The sequence below is a fragment of the Atractosteus spatula genome, chromosome 3, assembly GCF_055471065.1.
Source record: "Atractosteus spatula isolate fAtrSpa1 chromosome 3, fAtrSpa1.hap1, whole genome shotgun sequence".
Classification (NCBI taxonomy): Eukaryota; Metazoa; Chordata; class Actinopteri; order Semionotiformes; family Lepisosteidae; genus Atractosteus; species Atractosteus spatula.
The window spans coordinates 36,509,265-36,526,275 of NC_142708.1; the positions used below are offsets into that span (position 1 = coordinate 36,509,265).

Consider the following 17,011-nt stretch of genomic DNA (forward strand, 5'->3'; position numbering starts at 1 on the left):
TTGAATTTGATTTGCCTCCCGTTGCACTTGGATAGCTTCTTGCTGTCCTTTTAAAGCCTGAAACTGGGTGAGGGTGGCCTGGGACAATTGCTGTATTAACTGTTCCATTGTTTGTTTTCTCCACACACGCAAAGCGAAACCCACACACACACACAAAAAACTTACTTTCTTCAATTTTCAAACCCGAGCAGTGGCTGCCCGCATTCTCCACCAATTGTGGTGTTGCTGGGGGAAAAGCAGTTGTAAAAGGGATGTTACTCACACCACACTGATCTTCTCTGTTCTTTGTTCGTACGTTTTCCAATTCCGATCCGTAATCTGTTTCCAGTATCATTAACAATCCAAATTTCAAAGTCAGCTTATCGGCTTCCGCGCCGGCTCACCGCTTCTGGGGCATTTATATACTGTTTCCTGATGTACAGTAGCTCAGCTGTGTCTTCTTGTTTCGCTGCATAGGTCTTTTCCAACAGCGGTTCAGCTGGTTATCCTTGGTGGCCATCTTGCTTAGGTCTATATCGAGTATATTCAGTGTTTCGTTCCGGAAATACCGGTTATAAATTACCCTTCCCCGGGTCCTCTTACAAATAGTATAACACACAAATTTTACATTATCATTATTTATCAAACAAAAAAGTCAGCCAACATTTAGTAACCTTCTGTGAAAAAGTAAGCGCACCCATAATAACAGTAATAACATGAAGTAAATATTCCCTGTAAGAGTTTGTCAGTCTCTCACATTGGGTCTCATATTCCTGGGAGGAATTCTGGACTAATCCTCCTTAAAAAAAAAAACTTTAGCTTAGTGATGTTTGAGGGCATTTGTTTATGCACAGCTCTCTTAAGATCCTGCCACAGTACCTCAGTGGCATTGAGGTCCGGATTTTGACTTGGCCATTCTAAAATCCCAGTTCTTTTCTTTTTCTGCCATCGATTTAAAGATTTGATGTGTTGTGGATCACTGTCCTGTTGCATGATCCACTCATAGCTAAGCTTTAGTTGTTAGATTGTCCTTTTCCTCTAGCATGTGCTGGTATAGAGAGCAATTAAATGATTGTGAGGCTTCCAGGGCAGCTGAAATGAACACCATGCTTGAACACCATGCTTGACGGGTTGGTATGAGGATCTTGTGGTGATATGCAGTGTTTGATTTTACATTACGGCCAAATAACTCCACTTTGGTCTCATCTGTCCAGAGGACACTGTTACAGAAGTAGAGTGGTCCATTCAGGTGCTGTTTTGAAAACCTAAGCCATGTTCTTTTTGGAGAGGAGTGGTTTTCTCCTGGATTTCGTGGAAGGGTAGCCATTTTTATTCTGTCTTTTCCGAATGGTAGAATCTTGAACTCTAATGGTTACCCATATTGACAGAGGCCTGTAGATCCCCTGGATGTAGTGTTAGGGTTTTTTTTTGCCATCTCTAGGAGCATCATGAAGTCTGATCTTGGAGTGTGCATGTGTTACCACAAACCTGAATCCACCAGACCAAACTGACAAAGTTTCTGATTTTATGAACAGGTGCAACCACTTTCTGATGATCAACTAATCATGTGTACTTGCCTAGCAGCACCTTATGCTAATTATCTTCTTAACTGATATATAAGCAGTAAAGGTGCACTTGTTCTTTCACACAAACATTTCAGGCTTCTGAATGTTGGCTTGATTTTTCTAATAAATAATGAGAAAGTAAAATTTGTGTGTTATTTTTCATGTGATGTTACATTTATCTTCTGTTAGGACCTGGTGAGGACTGGATGAAGGTCAAATATGTCTTGACATTTAAAACCATAGAATCTTTAAAGGGAGTACTTTCTTTTTCACATCACAGTATATCTCACCGCATATCTTAAAAAGAGCTAGACAAATTGCAAAATTGTGCAAAATACAAATAGATCAATTTGAGTCTGATTCCTCATTCTTAATCCTTAAGAGCTGCAATATGAAATATGCTATATAAATTAAATGCCAGACTGTGTACTCAAATGGTTTATATTGCATTTTCAGAATTTGTTAAATATATACTTTAGTTTGTATCATAGTCCTTTTTCAGCCAGTTATGCACCGGTAGAATACTCTGATCATATTCAGTTCATACAGTAAAATTTGAATTTTCAATAACTCACCAAGTGCTTTATTGCAACACCATTTTAAAGTTTGTGAAAGGTAAGGATAGAAGATGACCAATGCAAGGAGAATATATGCCTGTAAGAGAAAACCATACAAAAATTTCAAGCATTCTCTGATGAAAAACAGCCAAACTCATCATGAACTTGACAAATATGGTGCTTCCTGGAGTATTTGTGAACACCAGATTATGCCTTGATTACAATTAGTTGAGGCTTTCATTCTTCTCCAGAACTAATGAGATAAAAATGAATAATATATGTTTTTTTCATGTTCAACAATTTATGCCCAATGATCATGTAATTGGTTACTTTGGATATAAACATAAACATTTTATTTGAAGCAAGGGAAATGCACCAATGTTTTCCAGTCATTACCAGGTTAATCAACTTGTTTTCATACTCGGACGGTACTGACTAATACTGATTGCAGGTAAGCTTACAAAACAGCTTATGAGGAGAAATTGTGCAATGCATTGAGTTTTCCTGCTTTTGTCCTGCACACGTAGTGCATTGTTAATGGCAGACAATGTTCTTTGGCTGCAGACTGGAAAGGTTTTGTTTCTGAAAGCAGTATCTAATTTGTTGACAATAGTACTTACCAGAGGAAAAAAGATGAAAGCAAAAATCCCTGCTAAAAAGCAGAACACTGGGACTCTTAAAATAACCTTTAAGATCTGGTATTTGTAATAGTTTTGGTTTTCTGATATCTGTATATGATCAATCAACAGGTAGGGTTGACTAAATCCATATAAAACAATTCCAGCCTGTAAGGGAAAGAGGGAAGAAAATATAGGTTTGGACAAAAAAATAAAAAACAAAAAACAGGCATTTCCTTATTTTAAAGTCTTGCCTGGATTTTGTCATCTGTCCCACAACCCAGCCCTGATGTATTCTTGAACAGGATCCCCAAAATTCCAACAATATTCATCCTTACTTTGTAAAACGAAATACATTTATAAACATTGTCTCTACAGAAGAAGACAAGAACTCATTTTACAGTGTTTCAACTTGAGAAAACCTACAAAAGACTCATACATAAGCAAGAGAAAGCATTATAGAACTTACTAAAAAAAAACACAAGTGTATGAATTCAATTTGACTGCATATCTGAATTGTGTACAGATGCAGCCATTCAAAATGTGCATCAAAACTTGTGTTCATGGTAAGTTAAATACGTTGTACTGCAGTATGATTCAGCTTGCCGAATTTAATTTTTCACTCCACAAAGAAGATCGATAGGTTTCACTTGTGGTGCAGTGCATGTTAGTGAAATGGTAGCGTCATTTAGTTAGTTGTACTGCTTCTTTAAATCCATTTAATATGGAATCATTGTAACTAAAGGGAAATTTTGGTAGTAGAAAATAGAAATAACAAAAATACAATAATGTTTCCAAAAACCATTAACGATAATTTATTAGTATTGTAGTGTCAAACAAAAGACAAAGTTCAGGTGACTGTGAAGCAGAAGTCTATTTATTCATATGCATATGGAAGTCTGGCTTGCATGAAACATGAAAATGATATTATTATCCCACTTCCTGGGCATCTCTCTTATCTCTTCATTCTTCAGTATAAATATATTTATGTAGCTGGTAATGCAACTGACAATAAAATATTAGGTATATAACAGTATTCTATGTTCTTCATAAACATTTTCTACTTCAAATTCTTTAACTCAATTACTTGCTGTAGTTATTTTGGAAATGTTTAGATGTGCTTACATCTTAATGTAAACTATGGAGGTTTGTCCTAGCAAAAATGTTTGTGAGCTCTTCTTTTCACTGTAACAACATAAACATGCTTTAACTTAGGACACAACCATACAGAGATAACTGTACTGCTATCTCTGCAAGGTTGTGTTCTAGGGTCACAATGAAAAAATAAAAATATTAAAACTTATCCATAGGACTTTTTATCTCCTATGTAGGATGTCTTTCCTAGTTCTGGGCGTAATTCCTAGTACTAAGGTACCTTAAAAACACTTAATGAACACTTCACAAAGAGAGATCATTCAGTTAGCCAGATGACTTTAATAAATGTGTTGACAGAAATCTGGATTTCAGTTTCTGAAGCAAGACCAATTGTATCTGGTTGAGTAACCATAGCAACATATCTCTTCTTAACCTGCTGCAAGCAGGTTAATTAAACTTGAGGTTGACTGTATAGTTACAGCATGGTTGGTATGACTTGCAGATCAGCCCCCCAGTCAACCCTCTGAGAAGAACATACTGCAGAAACTCTCACTAATTTTTTCTTGTGTAGGAAGAAAGGCAGGAGATGGTAACTGAAGCTCACTGCAACCCCACCCCCACCACCATTGTCTTAAAGACATTGGAGAACTGCAGGTGTTGTTATTCACTATCCAGAGTGTGTTAGTAATGTTAAAGAAAAAAGGGCAGCTACAGAAAAATACGTATAAAAATATTTTAATTATAATTATAGAAAAATATTCTACCTAGCGGCTTTAAAAGTTAGTATTTAAAAGAAAACATACAAGTAAAAACCTCAACTGCGATTTCTGCTTAAAGGCATTAAATTCCTTTACTCTCTCTGAGCATGCTGGAAATTGATTATTGGGTGTTCGGAACGACTAGGATAGCTGGTTTTCTTTACTTCCCCTCGGGTGTATTCACACATTTACTACACTTTTAGAAAAAGTTGAAGCTTTAGATTTAAATATGAACTTTTAGCCATCAAAATGGTTTAAAGGCGAACCTTCTTAAAGAAAAACCTTGAGATATTGCATTTTGCAATTTGTTATTTTTGGAACTAAAGTAAGTAGCAAAAAAGAGGTTAATAAAAGAACTTTATTATATATTGGTCAAAGTAGAGTTCCTTTAGGAACCTTTTCTGAGATGCAAAAAGACTGTACAATTGAAGTTGGTATACAATTTGTAAATTAAAGAGAAAACAATTGATGGAAAACATAATTCTAAATCTTCCTCTAATTCTTTCAAACTGCGATCAAAGTGTGGACGCACACATGCATATGGCATTGACTATAAAAACAGCAAAAACAATAAAACAATTTAGTTTTAGAATTAATTTAGCGAAATGTCTTGATTTAGCACAAACAAATCTCGTAAACAATTTTGTTTATTGGGATAAGAATAAAAGAGAAAACACATGGACAGAAAATTGATAGGCCTATGTGGACTTAGAGCATGTGTAACAATCTTTTTTGAACATCTCTGGTTGAATTGTACAGATGGTCCTAGGCCGGCTCAGAGTAACCACATAAAAGAGTTTATTCCATTAAAATGAAAGTTAGCTTACCCTGTTAAGGCTAGCATCCTTATATCTTGGCTGCTTCTGCTAATGGGAATGGAAGTGGTACTTGAATCTTTATCAAATTCCTCTTATACATGAATAAAATGCTATCCAATCTTTGTTCATGTTTCATATTTACTTGAAATTAAAGTTAGAATTGCAGCCTATTGTTTAAATTTAATGTTCATGAACCACTCAATTCACAAGATGCTTTTGAACGCTTGTCGGTTTGCCTTTATACAACAGCAGCTGTACTTCCTGAGAAGGCTGAAGAAAATACGGCTGCATCCACAGATCCTCACCAACTTCTACAGATGTACGGTGGAAAGCATACTGACCAGTTGCATCACAGTCTGGTACGGCAGCTGCACAGCATCTGACCGTAAGGCACTGCAGCAGGTGGTCAAAACTGCCCAACACATCATCAACAGTGCCTTACCATCCATCCAGCAAATCTACAACACCAGAAGTCTGAAAAAAGCCACCAAAATCTGACCCCACACACCCCAGTCATAACTTGTTTGTCCCCCTACCATCTGGCAGAAGGTTCCGGACACTCCAGTTGCACACAACTAGACTCCAAAAAACCTTCTTCCCTAGAGCCGTCAAGCTGGTGACACCCCCACTCCTTCCTATCATACTATGATCTCTCCTCACTTCTTCCTGTACCCACAATGACTGTACTCCAACACCACTACATACACGACAACTGAATTTAAGCAGAAATTGTACTTAAAACTGTATTAGTTGTAATATTTATTAATCACCGTACTATTTTTGCACTGTTCCTCGAATTACTTTTGCACTGTTTTTGTCCTGTTGTATTCTTTTCTCTGTTTGCGTATTTGCACAGTTTTGATTATACTGTTATGTTATTGTGTTACTGTCTATTGTCTTATTTTCTGTTCTATTTATATACTGCACCTGAGTGACTAATGATAAACACTTTTCACTATACTATGCACCTTTGTAAGTATAATGACAAATAAAGTTGAATTGAATTGAATTATAGTTCAGGAGAGTATACTGTTTACTTTACTAATGTTAACATTTGACTTAATTTATCTATGATAAATTTGTAAATATTTTTGTATATAGACCAGTTTTATAGATTTAGATGTAGTTTGTGTTTTAGTGCAGTTCTACATCAGTGTCTACAGTAGTTATACAGCTAACATTTGCTAGAAGTAGGGTGCTGAGACGGGTATGGTTATGATAGAATAAAATAATAAAAACTGCTTAAATGTCATTTCTGAAATTTTGTACTGATATTTGTATATATAAAAATCTTTAATTATACTTAAACAGCCCTATCTGTCAGATTCTCCTTTCAGGGAACAATACAATTATTCTGGGTGATGAATGTCAGCTGCTGTTCCCGAAAGTGAATAAAACTGCTATTGACCTATCCTTGACCCTTGCCTCCTACTTAGAGACTGTTGCTAATTAAGTCAATTTTGGCTTTGATCAAGCCACTACAGAAACCAGTGGAAAAACTGAACCTTTCTTACTGAACCTAATCTTTTTTCAATTTTTTTAGTAATCTGTAATAAATCCAAATTCTGATTAGGTAAATTGTCGTTAATAATACAAAGAATAAAGAGCAATAGCATGGAATTCAAGTAAACAATTGAATGGTGCAAAATAAAAAAATGTAAAAGATAATTAAAAGCAGTAAAATGTCAATATAAAATCTCTACATAAAAGGGAAAAAATAAAAAATAAAAATTGACAAGCAATAAAACAAATATTATCTAAAAGATACATTTAAAAAACTGTCTTTTGAGTTGCTTCTTAAAACTACTCACTGAAGTCGCCTTTTAAATATCTATCCTAACTGACACAGGTAGCCAGTGTAATGATGCCAAAACAGGTGTGATATGATCTCTCTTCCTAGTTCCTTTTAGTACCCTGGGTGCAGCATTTTGAACAAACAAAAACAATCTTTCGTTTTTTGGGGGTAGACCTGTAAAAAGTGAATTACAATAGTCTAATCAAGAGAAAACACAAGCATGTGTCAACCTTTTAGCATCTTGCAGATTAAAGTAAGGCCTTACTTGTGCAACATTTTTCAGGTGAAAGAAAACAGTCTTAGTGACATTGTCATGTGAGGTTTAAAACTTAACTTGGTAACTAATAGTTAATTGTCCAGATTTATCAACAGGTTTTTCTTATTTATTATGCTGGATAGTGTTTCTGGGAGGTCCTTACTAAAACAAGTTAATTTAATTTATTAATTTATTATTATTATTATTATTATTAATTTATTAATTAAATTATTTTAATTTAAAGATGAGGCCAAGGGCATTGTTACTGGAAGCATAGTTCAGTGCAGGACCCAAATTCACAGTCCTTAAAAGTCATCACATTAAAGCAGTTCTGTAAAGAAGAATGGGCTATAGGAAATATTTAGTTCAAGGAGATGCCACCAGTTACTGAATGGAATGATTCACATACTTCACAGAGACAGAGTAAAAGTGCCCCCCCCCCCTTATTTTTGGTACAATTGAGGCATTAGATTTAAATGATTAGATTCCATGATTTATTCAATTCAACTAGCAATGTTCTGAGCAGGGGGCAGGGAAAGATGTTCATAATAAAAGTAATACACAATTTTATATATTCATGAGATTAATTGTCTTACATATTTTAAAGTAACACTGTTACTTAAATTTGTATTATGACAAAATATAAATTATTTGAATGTGTATGTAAAACTAAAAAAACACATTGTGTTAACAACAGACAAAATATTTTGTATAATTGGCTAACTAATCTTGCTTTGTGAAACAGCCCCAGGGTGTCAACAGTTGTTTGCTTACAGTTGATATTTGCTACATTAGCTCTACACTACACATGTTCATCCATGTAATTGCTACTATTAAATTCAATAATGTACATACTGTGATATATAAAATTAATAGAAATGTCAATATGGTATACATATTATGTGTTATACGTTATTATTAGAGAAAGAGTCTTTATTATCCCCAAGAAACAATTTGCACATTGGCCAGGAATTGAACCTAGGCTTCTTGTATGGTACCACTGAACTGCTACACTGATTGGACTTGTATTAGCTACAATGCAATTTACAGTACACAACCGTGAGTCATTCTTTGAAAGTCATTCAAATCACTACTGCCCTCTTACCCTCTTTTTGAATGTGTTTATTTGCTTTAAAATATAAGGTTTTTTAAAGCCACTAAATATATTTTTAATAACAAAAATCTAAAGTTATCTGTTTTCTAATGACTATGCTGTAAGATCATCCGGGGCCGGGTCACTGACAACAGATATTTTTCAAAAAACATCCTTAAAGTTTTTTATATAAGCCTTGACGCTGGTAAAATGGCCTCTAGTCTACATCAGATGACTGCCAAAGGAAACACCCTAACCCCCAATTACCTAATGAGAAGCAGGTGAGTGATGTCAGCAACCGGATAAGTAATCCCCGGAAGAAGACATCTGGGTGGAAACCAGCATGGTGGAAGCATTGTGAGAGTGAGGATTGCAAGCGGAGTTGCTGGAGGAAAGAGCCTGATCTTTAGAAGTCAAAAGAGGGAACCAGAGTGAAATATACAGCGAGGAAACTTGGAACGCAATTTTAAACTAATTCTGTTAGGTGTTATACAGTATTGTGACATACCTTAACTTATCCTGGGCTGGGCGAAATCAAATTAAATTGGTTGTCGGTAGTACAGTTTGCATACTGTACAGTATGAATAGTGCCAGAAAGCACTAATGGGTTGGTTAATAAACATTAAATTTTTATTATTAAAATAAGATTTGATTTTAAAATAAAATCTGACAACCATGGGCAGCTGTAGACCTTTGAGGATTCACTGCGACACCTGGCAGTTTTACTGCCACCTGACACCTTGCACATTTTAAATGGCTTCATCTGTATGTTTCTTGTATTGTACCATAGGCAGTTGTACATTATCATTATGCACAGTTGTACAGATGCAGCCATTCAAAGTGCGCGGTACAAACCCGTACCACACGCAAATCATTACGTCATAACGCGTCATACCGCGGTACGTGATTGGCTGGCCAAAATGACCGACAGAGGCACTCGTGGTGCATTGGTCGGTCGTGGAAAGATTTAATCATTTAATGTCTTTATTGTGCACATTTTAATCTGCTTAGTATTGAATAGTTATATGGAATTTTACCACTAAGGGGAAATTTTAGTAGCTGAGCATAAAAAGAATAGGAGCATAATGCATCTGAAGGTCATAAATGATATTAATTTAGGAACATAAACATATTATGTAAACTGTATATTGCTGGTCTTGGTATTTTAAAGAAAAAATACACACCAGTATTCCATTTCTCCCTAAACATTTTAAGCATCAAAGTCTTACATGTGGTTATTTCAGAAACGTTTTTTACGTGCTCCTTCTGACCATGTTACTGTAAGTTTATACAGTATACAGTACTTTATGAGAAAAGTGATAGTTTTAAGCTTTTCTGCGAATACACTCGATACCAGAGTAAACAAGCATACTTTTAGAATTTGATTAATAGGTAATATAATATGGAATCGCGTATCTAAAGAAATTAATAACGGTAATAACGGTTTCAGAAATCAAACAAAGATTTATTCCTTTGTTTTGTGGTCTGGGCAATTGGAGGCTACGCTGTTATGCCTCCTATGGTAATATACGGGTTTTTTGCACAAAGCCGTATTGAGCAGTATTTCTCGCGTTGTGAACGTGTGTACACAGCGGTCCCCCCGGGTTTGATGAAAAACCAGAGGTTTAAAAAAAGAGTATTAGCTCACTGATAGTTTTATGTGGAGGCTGTGAACATTTTCACATTTTGTGGTCTTAAAAATGCATTTGGTTTGAAGGCTTTCTGTGTTTCCCTTCCAGAGATATGGACAGAAGAATATTCGAGCGTGGCTTAAATTGGCTCAAAAACGACATAGTGAAGGCTGTGAAAACAGCCACATGTATTTTGTACACACACCAAGTGTTTTCGTAACTCTAGGAGTTATCGTGAAAAAGCTACAGTCGTGCCAATTGTAATCGCTTTTATTTTTAAAGACATTTTAGAAAAGTGTCATCTATAGAAAAAAGTTGCATTTGATATTAATATATTTACAGAGATAAGCTCTCTATTAAAGCTCAGATCAAAGATCAAGCACAGATCAAACAGCAAGATCGCACACACTGGGACTGATCTGTGATCTGTGATGTGGTTGAGTGTGAATTGTGGTGCTCTTGCAGTGCCAAAAAAAAAACGGTTGAACAACTCTTAAGCATACTGTAGTTTTTGTTAACACAAGTTTATCAGTGAAAAGACCACAGGCATTTTTCCTCCCCCCTACATTCTCAGAGTAGAATAGAATTTATTATTAGCACAATTTATTACAGTGCTAAATTTAATTTTATTGATTACTAATAGTTTATGCTAACACCTAACTTTCTTAACGCGAGAAATGCTGCTCAATATGGCTTCGTGAGAAAAACCCGTATATCACCATAGGAAGCATAACAGCATAGCCTCCAATTACCCAGACCACAAAACAAAGGAATAAATGTTAAATGAAATGTTAAAAGAAAACTGAGGACATAAAGAAAGGGTTTCAGAAATCAAACAAAGCTTTATTCCTTTCGCACAAGTCAGGAGACATTAGAAGCTTGCCACACCCGGACTCTTACAGTAACACATTAGCAAGTTAAAGCAATTACGTTGAAAAGCCGGGCGTAATAATTATTTTCTTCCTTGATGTTCTGATCTGCAAGGCAGTTTGTCCGTGGTAAATGTGGATTTTGTCTGGCATTGCCAGATTGTGAAAAATAAAAGTATTTTATGAAACACACGTTTGCGATTTTAATCAAGACAGGGGTAAGGGAGTCTTCTCTATGACACTCTCCCTTATAAAATTAACGTGAAACAAAACAAAAACTAAAAATAACATAGAATCTACAGACATTCACAACATAGACATATCATAAAACATCGTAAACAATAAAAAAGTGTATCTTATTTTTAGTTTTTGGCCAGACCACAGCCAGGCCCCGCCGGGCCCCACAGCCCCATCCACACACACCCCCACAGCCCCACAGCCCCATCCGCCATTCCCCCACTCCCCTACAGCCCCATCCGCAAACACCCCCACAAACCACCCGCACACACCCCTACTCCTGCACCTCACTGTGCCCGGCCACGACTGCGTCACAACACACAGCTGCCAGCACACTGCACCATGCCCGGCCACCACGGTGTCACACCACACAGCTGCCAGCACACTGCACCATGCCCGGCCACCACTGCGTCACACCACATAGCTGCCAGCGCACCTCACCGTGTCCGGCCACCGATGTGCCACACCACACAGCTGCTAGCACACTGCACCATGCCCGGCCACCACTGTGTCACACCACACAGCTGCCAGCACACTGCACCGTGCCCGGCCACCACTGCGTCACACCACACAGCTGCCAGCACACCTCACCGTGTCCGGCCACCAATGTGTCACACCACACAGCTGCCAGTGCACCACACCGTGCCTGGCCACTACTGCGTCACACAGCTGCCAGCGCATCTCACCATGCCAGGCCACCACTGCGTCACACAGCTGCCAGCGCACCTCACCGTGCCCGGCCACCACTGCATCACACCACACTGCTGCCAGCACACTGCACCATGCCCGGCCACCACTGTGTCACACAGCTGCCAGCGCACCTCACCGTGCCAGGCTACCACTGCGTCACACAGCTGCCAGCGCACCTCACCGTGCCAGGGCACCACTGCGTCACACCACACTGCTGCCAGCACACCGCACCGTGCCGGGCCACCACTGCGTCACACAGCTACCAGCGCACCTCACCGTGCCAGGCTACCACTGCGTCACACCACACAGCTGCCAGCGCACCTCACCGTGCCAGGCCACCACTGCGTCACACAGCTGCCAGCGCACCTCACCGTGTCTGGCCACCACTGCGTCACACAGCTGCCAGCGCACCTCACTGTGCCCAGACACCACTGTGTCACACCACAACAAAACAAAAACTAAAAATAAAATACAATCTACAGACATTCACAACATAGACATATCATAAAACATTTACATGTCTGTAGATTGCATCTTAATTTTAGTTTTTGGCCAGACCCAAGCCAGGACCTGCCGGGCCCCACAGCCCCATCCACGCACACCCCCACAGCCCCATCCGCACACACCCCCACTCCCCCACAGCCCCATCCGCACACACCCCTACAAACCCACCTGCACACACCCCTACTCCCGCACCTCACCATGCCCGGCCACCACTGCATCACACAGCTGCCAGTGCACCTCACCGTGCCAGGCCAACACTGCGTCACACCATACAGCTGCCAGCACACTGCACCGTGCCCGGCCACCACTGCGTCACACCACACAGCTGCCAGCACACTGCACCATGCCCGGCCACCACTGCGTCACACCACACAGCTGCCAGTGCACCTCACTGTGCCCGGCCACCACTGCGTCACACCACACAGCTGCCAGCACACTGCACCGTTCCCGGCCACCACTGCGTCACACAGCTGCCAGCACACTGCACCATTCCCAGCCACCACTGCGTCACACCACACAGCTGCCAGCGCACCTCACTGTGCCCGGCCACCACTGCGTCACACCACACAGCTGCGAGCACACTGCACCGTTCCCGGCCATTTGATTTGGTGCACGAAAAACAATCCGGGCACAGAAGGGTTAAAAAGAAAGTCAAATAGGCAGGGGGGAGGGCGGGTTGTGAATCTGTTACCCTTCCTGGATGAACTGGTTAGAGGATAGGTGGATTTACACCTGTGAAAGGCATTCCAATTTTAATGCGATACAGAAGACATCATTCATAAAAGATGATTTTGTACAGTTTGTAAACTGAAAATGTATGAAGGAGACACGTTGCGTATCGCCTCTTTTTACACTTGGAAGAACATTCCAATGTTAAGCTATTAACTTTCAGCATAGCTTTCTCACCATCTAGATTTATTTTTCATACCATCGTGAAACAAAGCAGGGGCGTATTGTACTGTACTTCCTCTTGGGATCAAACGTGGAATGATTCGATTGTTTTTTTACAATCATTACAATACATTTTAGAAAAGTGTAATCTATACTAAAAAGCTGTATTTATTTAATACCACTTGATAGTTACATTAATAGAGATAAGAATTCAAGTTGATACTGTTTAGACTTTTAATTATTTTAAACTGTACTACAGCATCGTACACATGCTTAAAAGAGAAGAAAGAAAATGCAACGTTTCAGCTGTGAAGTCTTCTTCAGGTGTGAGGGTCAGGGTTCAACTATGATTTGGGCTTACTTGCCCTCACACCTGAAGAAGGATTCATAGCCGAAAAGTTGCAGTATTTGTATTGCAGTAAATGTTTATATTGTAACGCATACAGCCTCCATTGCTTGTGAGAACCGGCTTACCAGCGCGGTGACGTCACCGCCCTTCCCTGTGTCTAGCAGGGACCACAGCCGCTTGGCTGACGGGAGATTCCCCTTTGGCTCAAGAGGCTGGGTCCTTGTTGAGTGATGCCGGAGGCCTGGGTTTGAGTCCCCGATGGTGAGGGGCTGACCTGATGTGGCAACAGCAAGGGTGCCCATGTGAACTCTGTAGCGTTACAATATCATTATATCTAAATTTTTATTTTTTCTTTAAAAATTAAAAAAATCGTTTGCCCAGCCTAAGAGGGGGGGTCAGCTCTCATTGACAGCTGACACTCCTCCATACACTAAAATGAAAAATTAATAACGCCAATGTAAACGTCGTATTTACAATTTGTTGATAATAAAAATGTTAAGTTCTCTAAAGCAGTGGTTCTCAAACTTTTTGGACCAAGTACCACCCCTAATCCAACCAAAGCATCCAAGTACCACCTACAAGTCATCATCTCATAGAAACCCCAAAAATTCTTAATGACCAACAAGAGTGCGATTGCAAACACACTCACACATACATATAATAAATATTATAATAATAAACTTCGTAGCGCCTTTAAAGGTGGCTTCTCAAAGTGTTTTACAGAAAAAAAAACAGTAACAACAACAAATAAAAATAATAAAAAAGCACCATTTCAGTGAGAGGGGTGAGCCTGTTTAGTCGAGCAAAGCAGATGTGAATTAATTTTTCGAGCCTTGATACAATTCACAACAGAGTCTAACAGATTTTAAATTGTCAGGCATTTTCTTGACGGCAAAGGTCTCGTGGTGGATGTTGCAATGCATCCATTCATTTCTGGAGCAACCTCTCTAATTCGTGCAACTACACCGTTATGTCAGCTTGTCATTGCTCTAGCACAGTGTGTACAAACTCCGACACATTTTATCCAGTCGATGCCATTCTCTTCGATAAATTCATTCAGAAGCTGAAATATGTGCTCTTCTGTAGTTCCTGTTGGTAGCGGTTTACAGAACAGAAAGTGCTCACGGGACGTACCCTCAAACCCGTATCTAACGTAAATGAGCAAATTGGCCAAATCGACTACAGACTCATCTAATTGCAGTGAAAATATCTGCTCATCTTAATGCGCTCTATCAGCATACTTTCGATATAATACTTCATTTCAATAATTCTATGAATGACTGTGTCTTTCAGGGGGGGCAGCAGGTCGAGCTGTTCTGCACCTTTTTCTCCACACCTAATAGTGTGGCTTACCTGCTTTAGCAATCTGCAAGTTTGCATTTTTCCGCGTTTCCGTTTTTATTTCCGTATTTAAGTTTTTATTTCATGTGCATGGGAGCGAAACACAGAGACGTTCGGTGTATTTTTCTCAAATTAACTTAGAACAGTTCTTAAATATTTTTCTGTTATCTATCACGCTTTCCTGTGCTCACAAGATTACCAGCGTTCGTAGCACGTATTTCTATGCATTCCTGTGTTTACAATGTTGGCATTGTTCCAAAATCACGCACATTCTCTTACCTCCCTATTTACTGGAGATACAGTAGCTTTTTTTAAATACAATTGGTCACTTGCGTCCGTAGCACGCATTTCTATAGAGTGGTATAGAATTACAGAGTATCTCTTGTGTCCACTGAAGTATTAGCGCGCACTGTATCGTAGTACGTAGGCTGCGTATTCGACACGTCTTAAAATACAAAATATGAAAACCTGTCCCGATTTTTCAGCGCACACAACACTGTTCCAGGGTCATTTGGCGTACCACCTGGGGGCACTCCGTGTACCACTGCAGGTACGCGTGCCACAGTTTGAGAACCACTGCTCTAAAGCTTTCTCAGTCAAGTATGATAATTTACCTAGGGAGCTGTGTAAGCATGCGTAGGCAGCAAAAGATCAGCTAAACTGGGAAGATGTGACACCGAAGATATTATTAATAACCTTTTAAATCTGAAGGGAGATCTAAAGGTTCCTGCTACTGGAGCAATTCAGAGGGAAAGACGGTGACTATTCGTTGTTATTAAAAAATGACTTAGATTCGAACATGTTGTGATATTTAGAAATATAAAAAAGTCAATTAATTGTCCCTAATATTGCTATTTTAGTTTTTCAAAGAAATGTCTGATAAAAGAAAACTTGTGGCGCTAGCTGGATTTGAACAACCGACTTCTCGCTTATAAGTCAGGCACTTAAACCATCACGCCACTAACGCGGTCACCTGAGAAGTGGTGAAACAGCCGTACACATATCAATAGATACTGTATGTGTACAGTATATACTACTGTTTGTGCTACAGTACATGAATATACTGTAATTATATCGTTATTAATTTCTTTAGATATGTGATTCCATATTATATTCCCTATTCATCAAATTCTAAAAGTATGCTTCTGTTTACTCCGGTATCGAGTGTATTCGAAGAAAAGCTTAAAACTATAACTTCTCTGACAAAGTACTGTATACTGTATAAACGTACAGTAACATGGTCAGAAGGAGCAAGGAGCACGTAAAAATGCTTCCGAAATAACCACATGTAAGACTTTGATGCTTAAAATGTTTAGGGAGAAATGTAAAACTGGTGTGTATTTTGTCTTTAAAATACCAAGACCAGTCCTATACAGTACAGTTTACATACAGTAATATGTTTATGTTCCTAAATTATTATCTTTTATGAGCATGTGAAAAGCATGGTGAATTGGAGATTCTCAAGAATTACTTTGTATGATTGGAAACAAATGCGTGATTGGCTCAACGAAATGATGTGGTGTTACTTTTTGTCAATGAAAAAAGTATGAAAAAAAATGAAAAAGTCTTTTCGTTTACAAAGACAGTCAATGAAAAAATAAAGTCTTTTAGTTTACAAAGAGGGTTACAAATAATGTGGACCAGGGTAATTCTTTGAGTTTACAGCTTGTCTAAGGTCATTCATTATTAATACTATTAGTAATATCTTCGGTAAAGACTTTGATGGCAACAGCTCAAACGCTGTACATGAGAGGTTGAGCTTTATTAGCTCCACCTGGCGGTAATTCCGGATACTATTATCTTACTTGTGGTATTATACAGTAACCCGTGTTATACCGCGACATGTCCACCGCGTTTTAATGCGGTATAACCCGCTCGTTTTGAATGGCTGCATCTGTACATTACTGAATAATTTAATCTATGGAAAAAAGGGACAGATTTATTTAAGCTTGTGCACAGCATTAGC

The 17,011-nt window shown here is 38.7% G+C and overlaps 1 protein-coding gene across 1 annotated transcript in view; it reads right to left on the reverse strand.

Annotated features, from left to right (window-relative positions):
- The window catches only part of tmem175 (transmembrane protein 175), a 48,052-nt gene that overhangs the window by 9,905 nt on the left and 21,136 nt on the right, over positions 1–17,011 (reverse strand). The window contains exons 7-8 of the mRNA XM_088912128.1: positions 2,722–2,886; positions 2,120–2,198 (exon numbers count right to left, since the gene is read on the reverse strand). Coding sequence (XP_088768254.1) covers positions 2,120–2,198; positions 2,722–2,886 — 244 coding nt within the window. The remainder of the gene's footprint in view (positions 1–2,119; positions 2,199–2,721; positions 2,887–17,011) is intronic.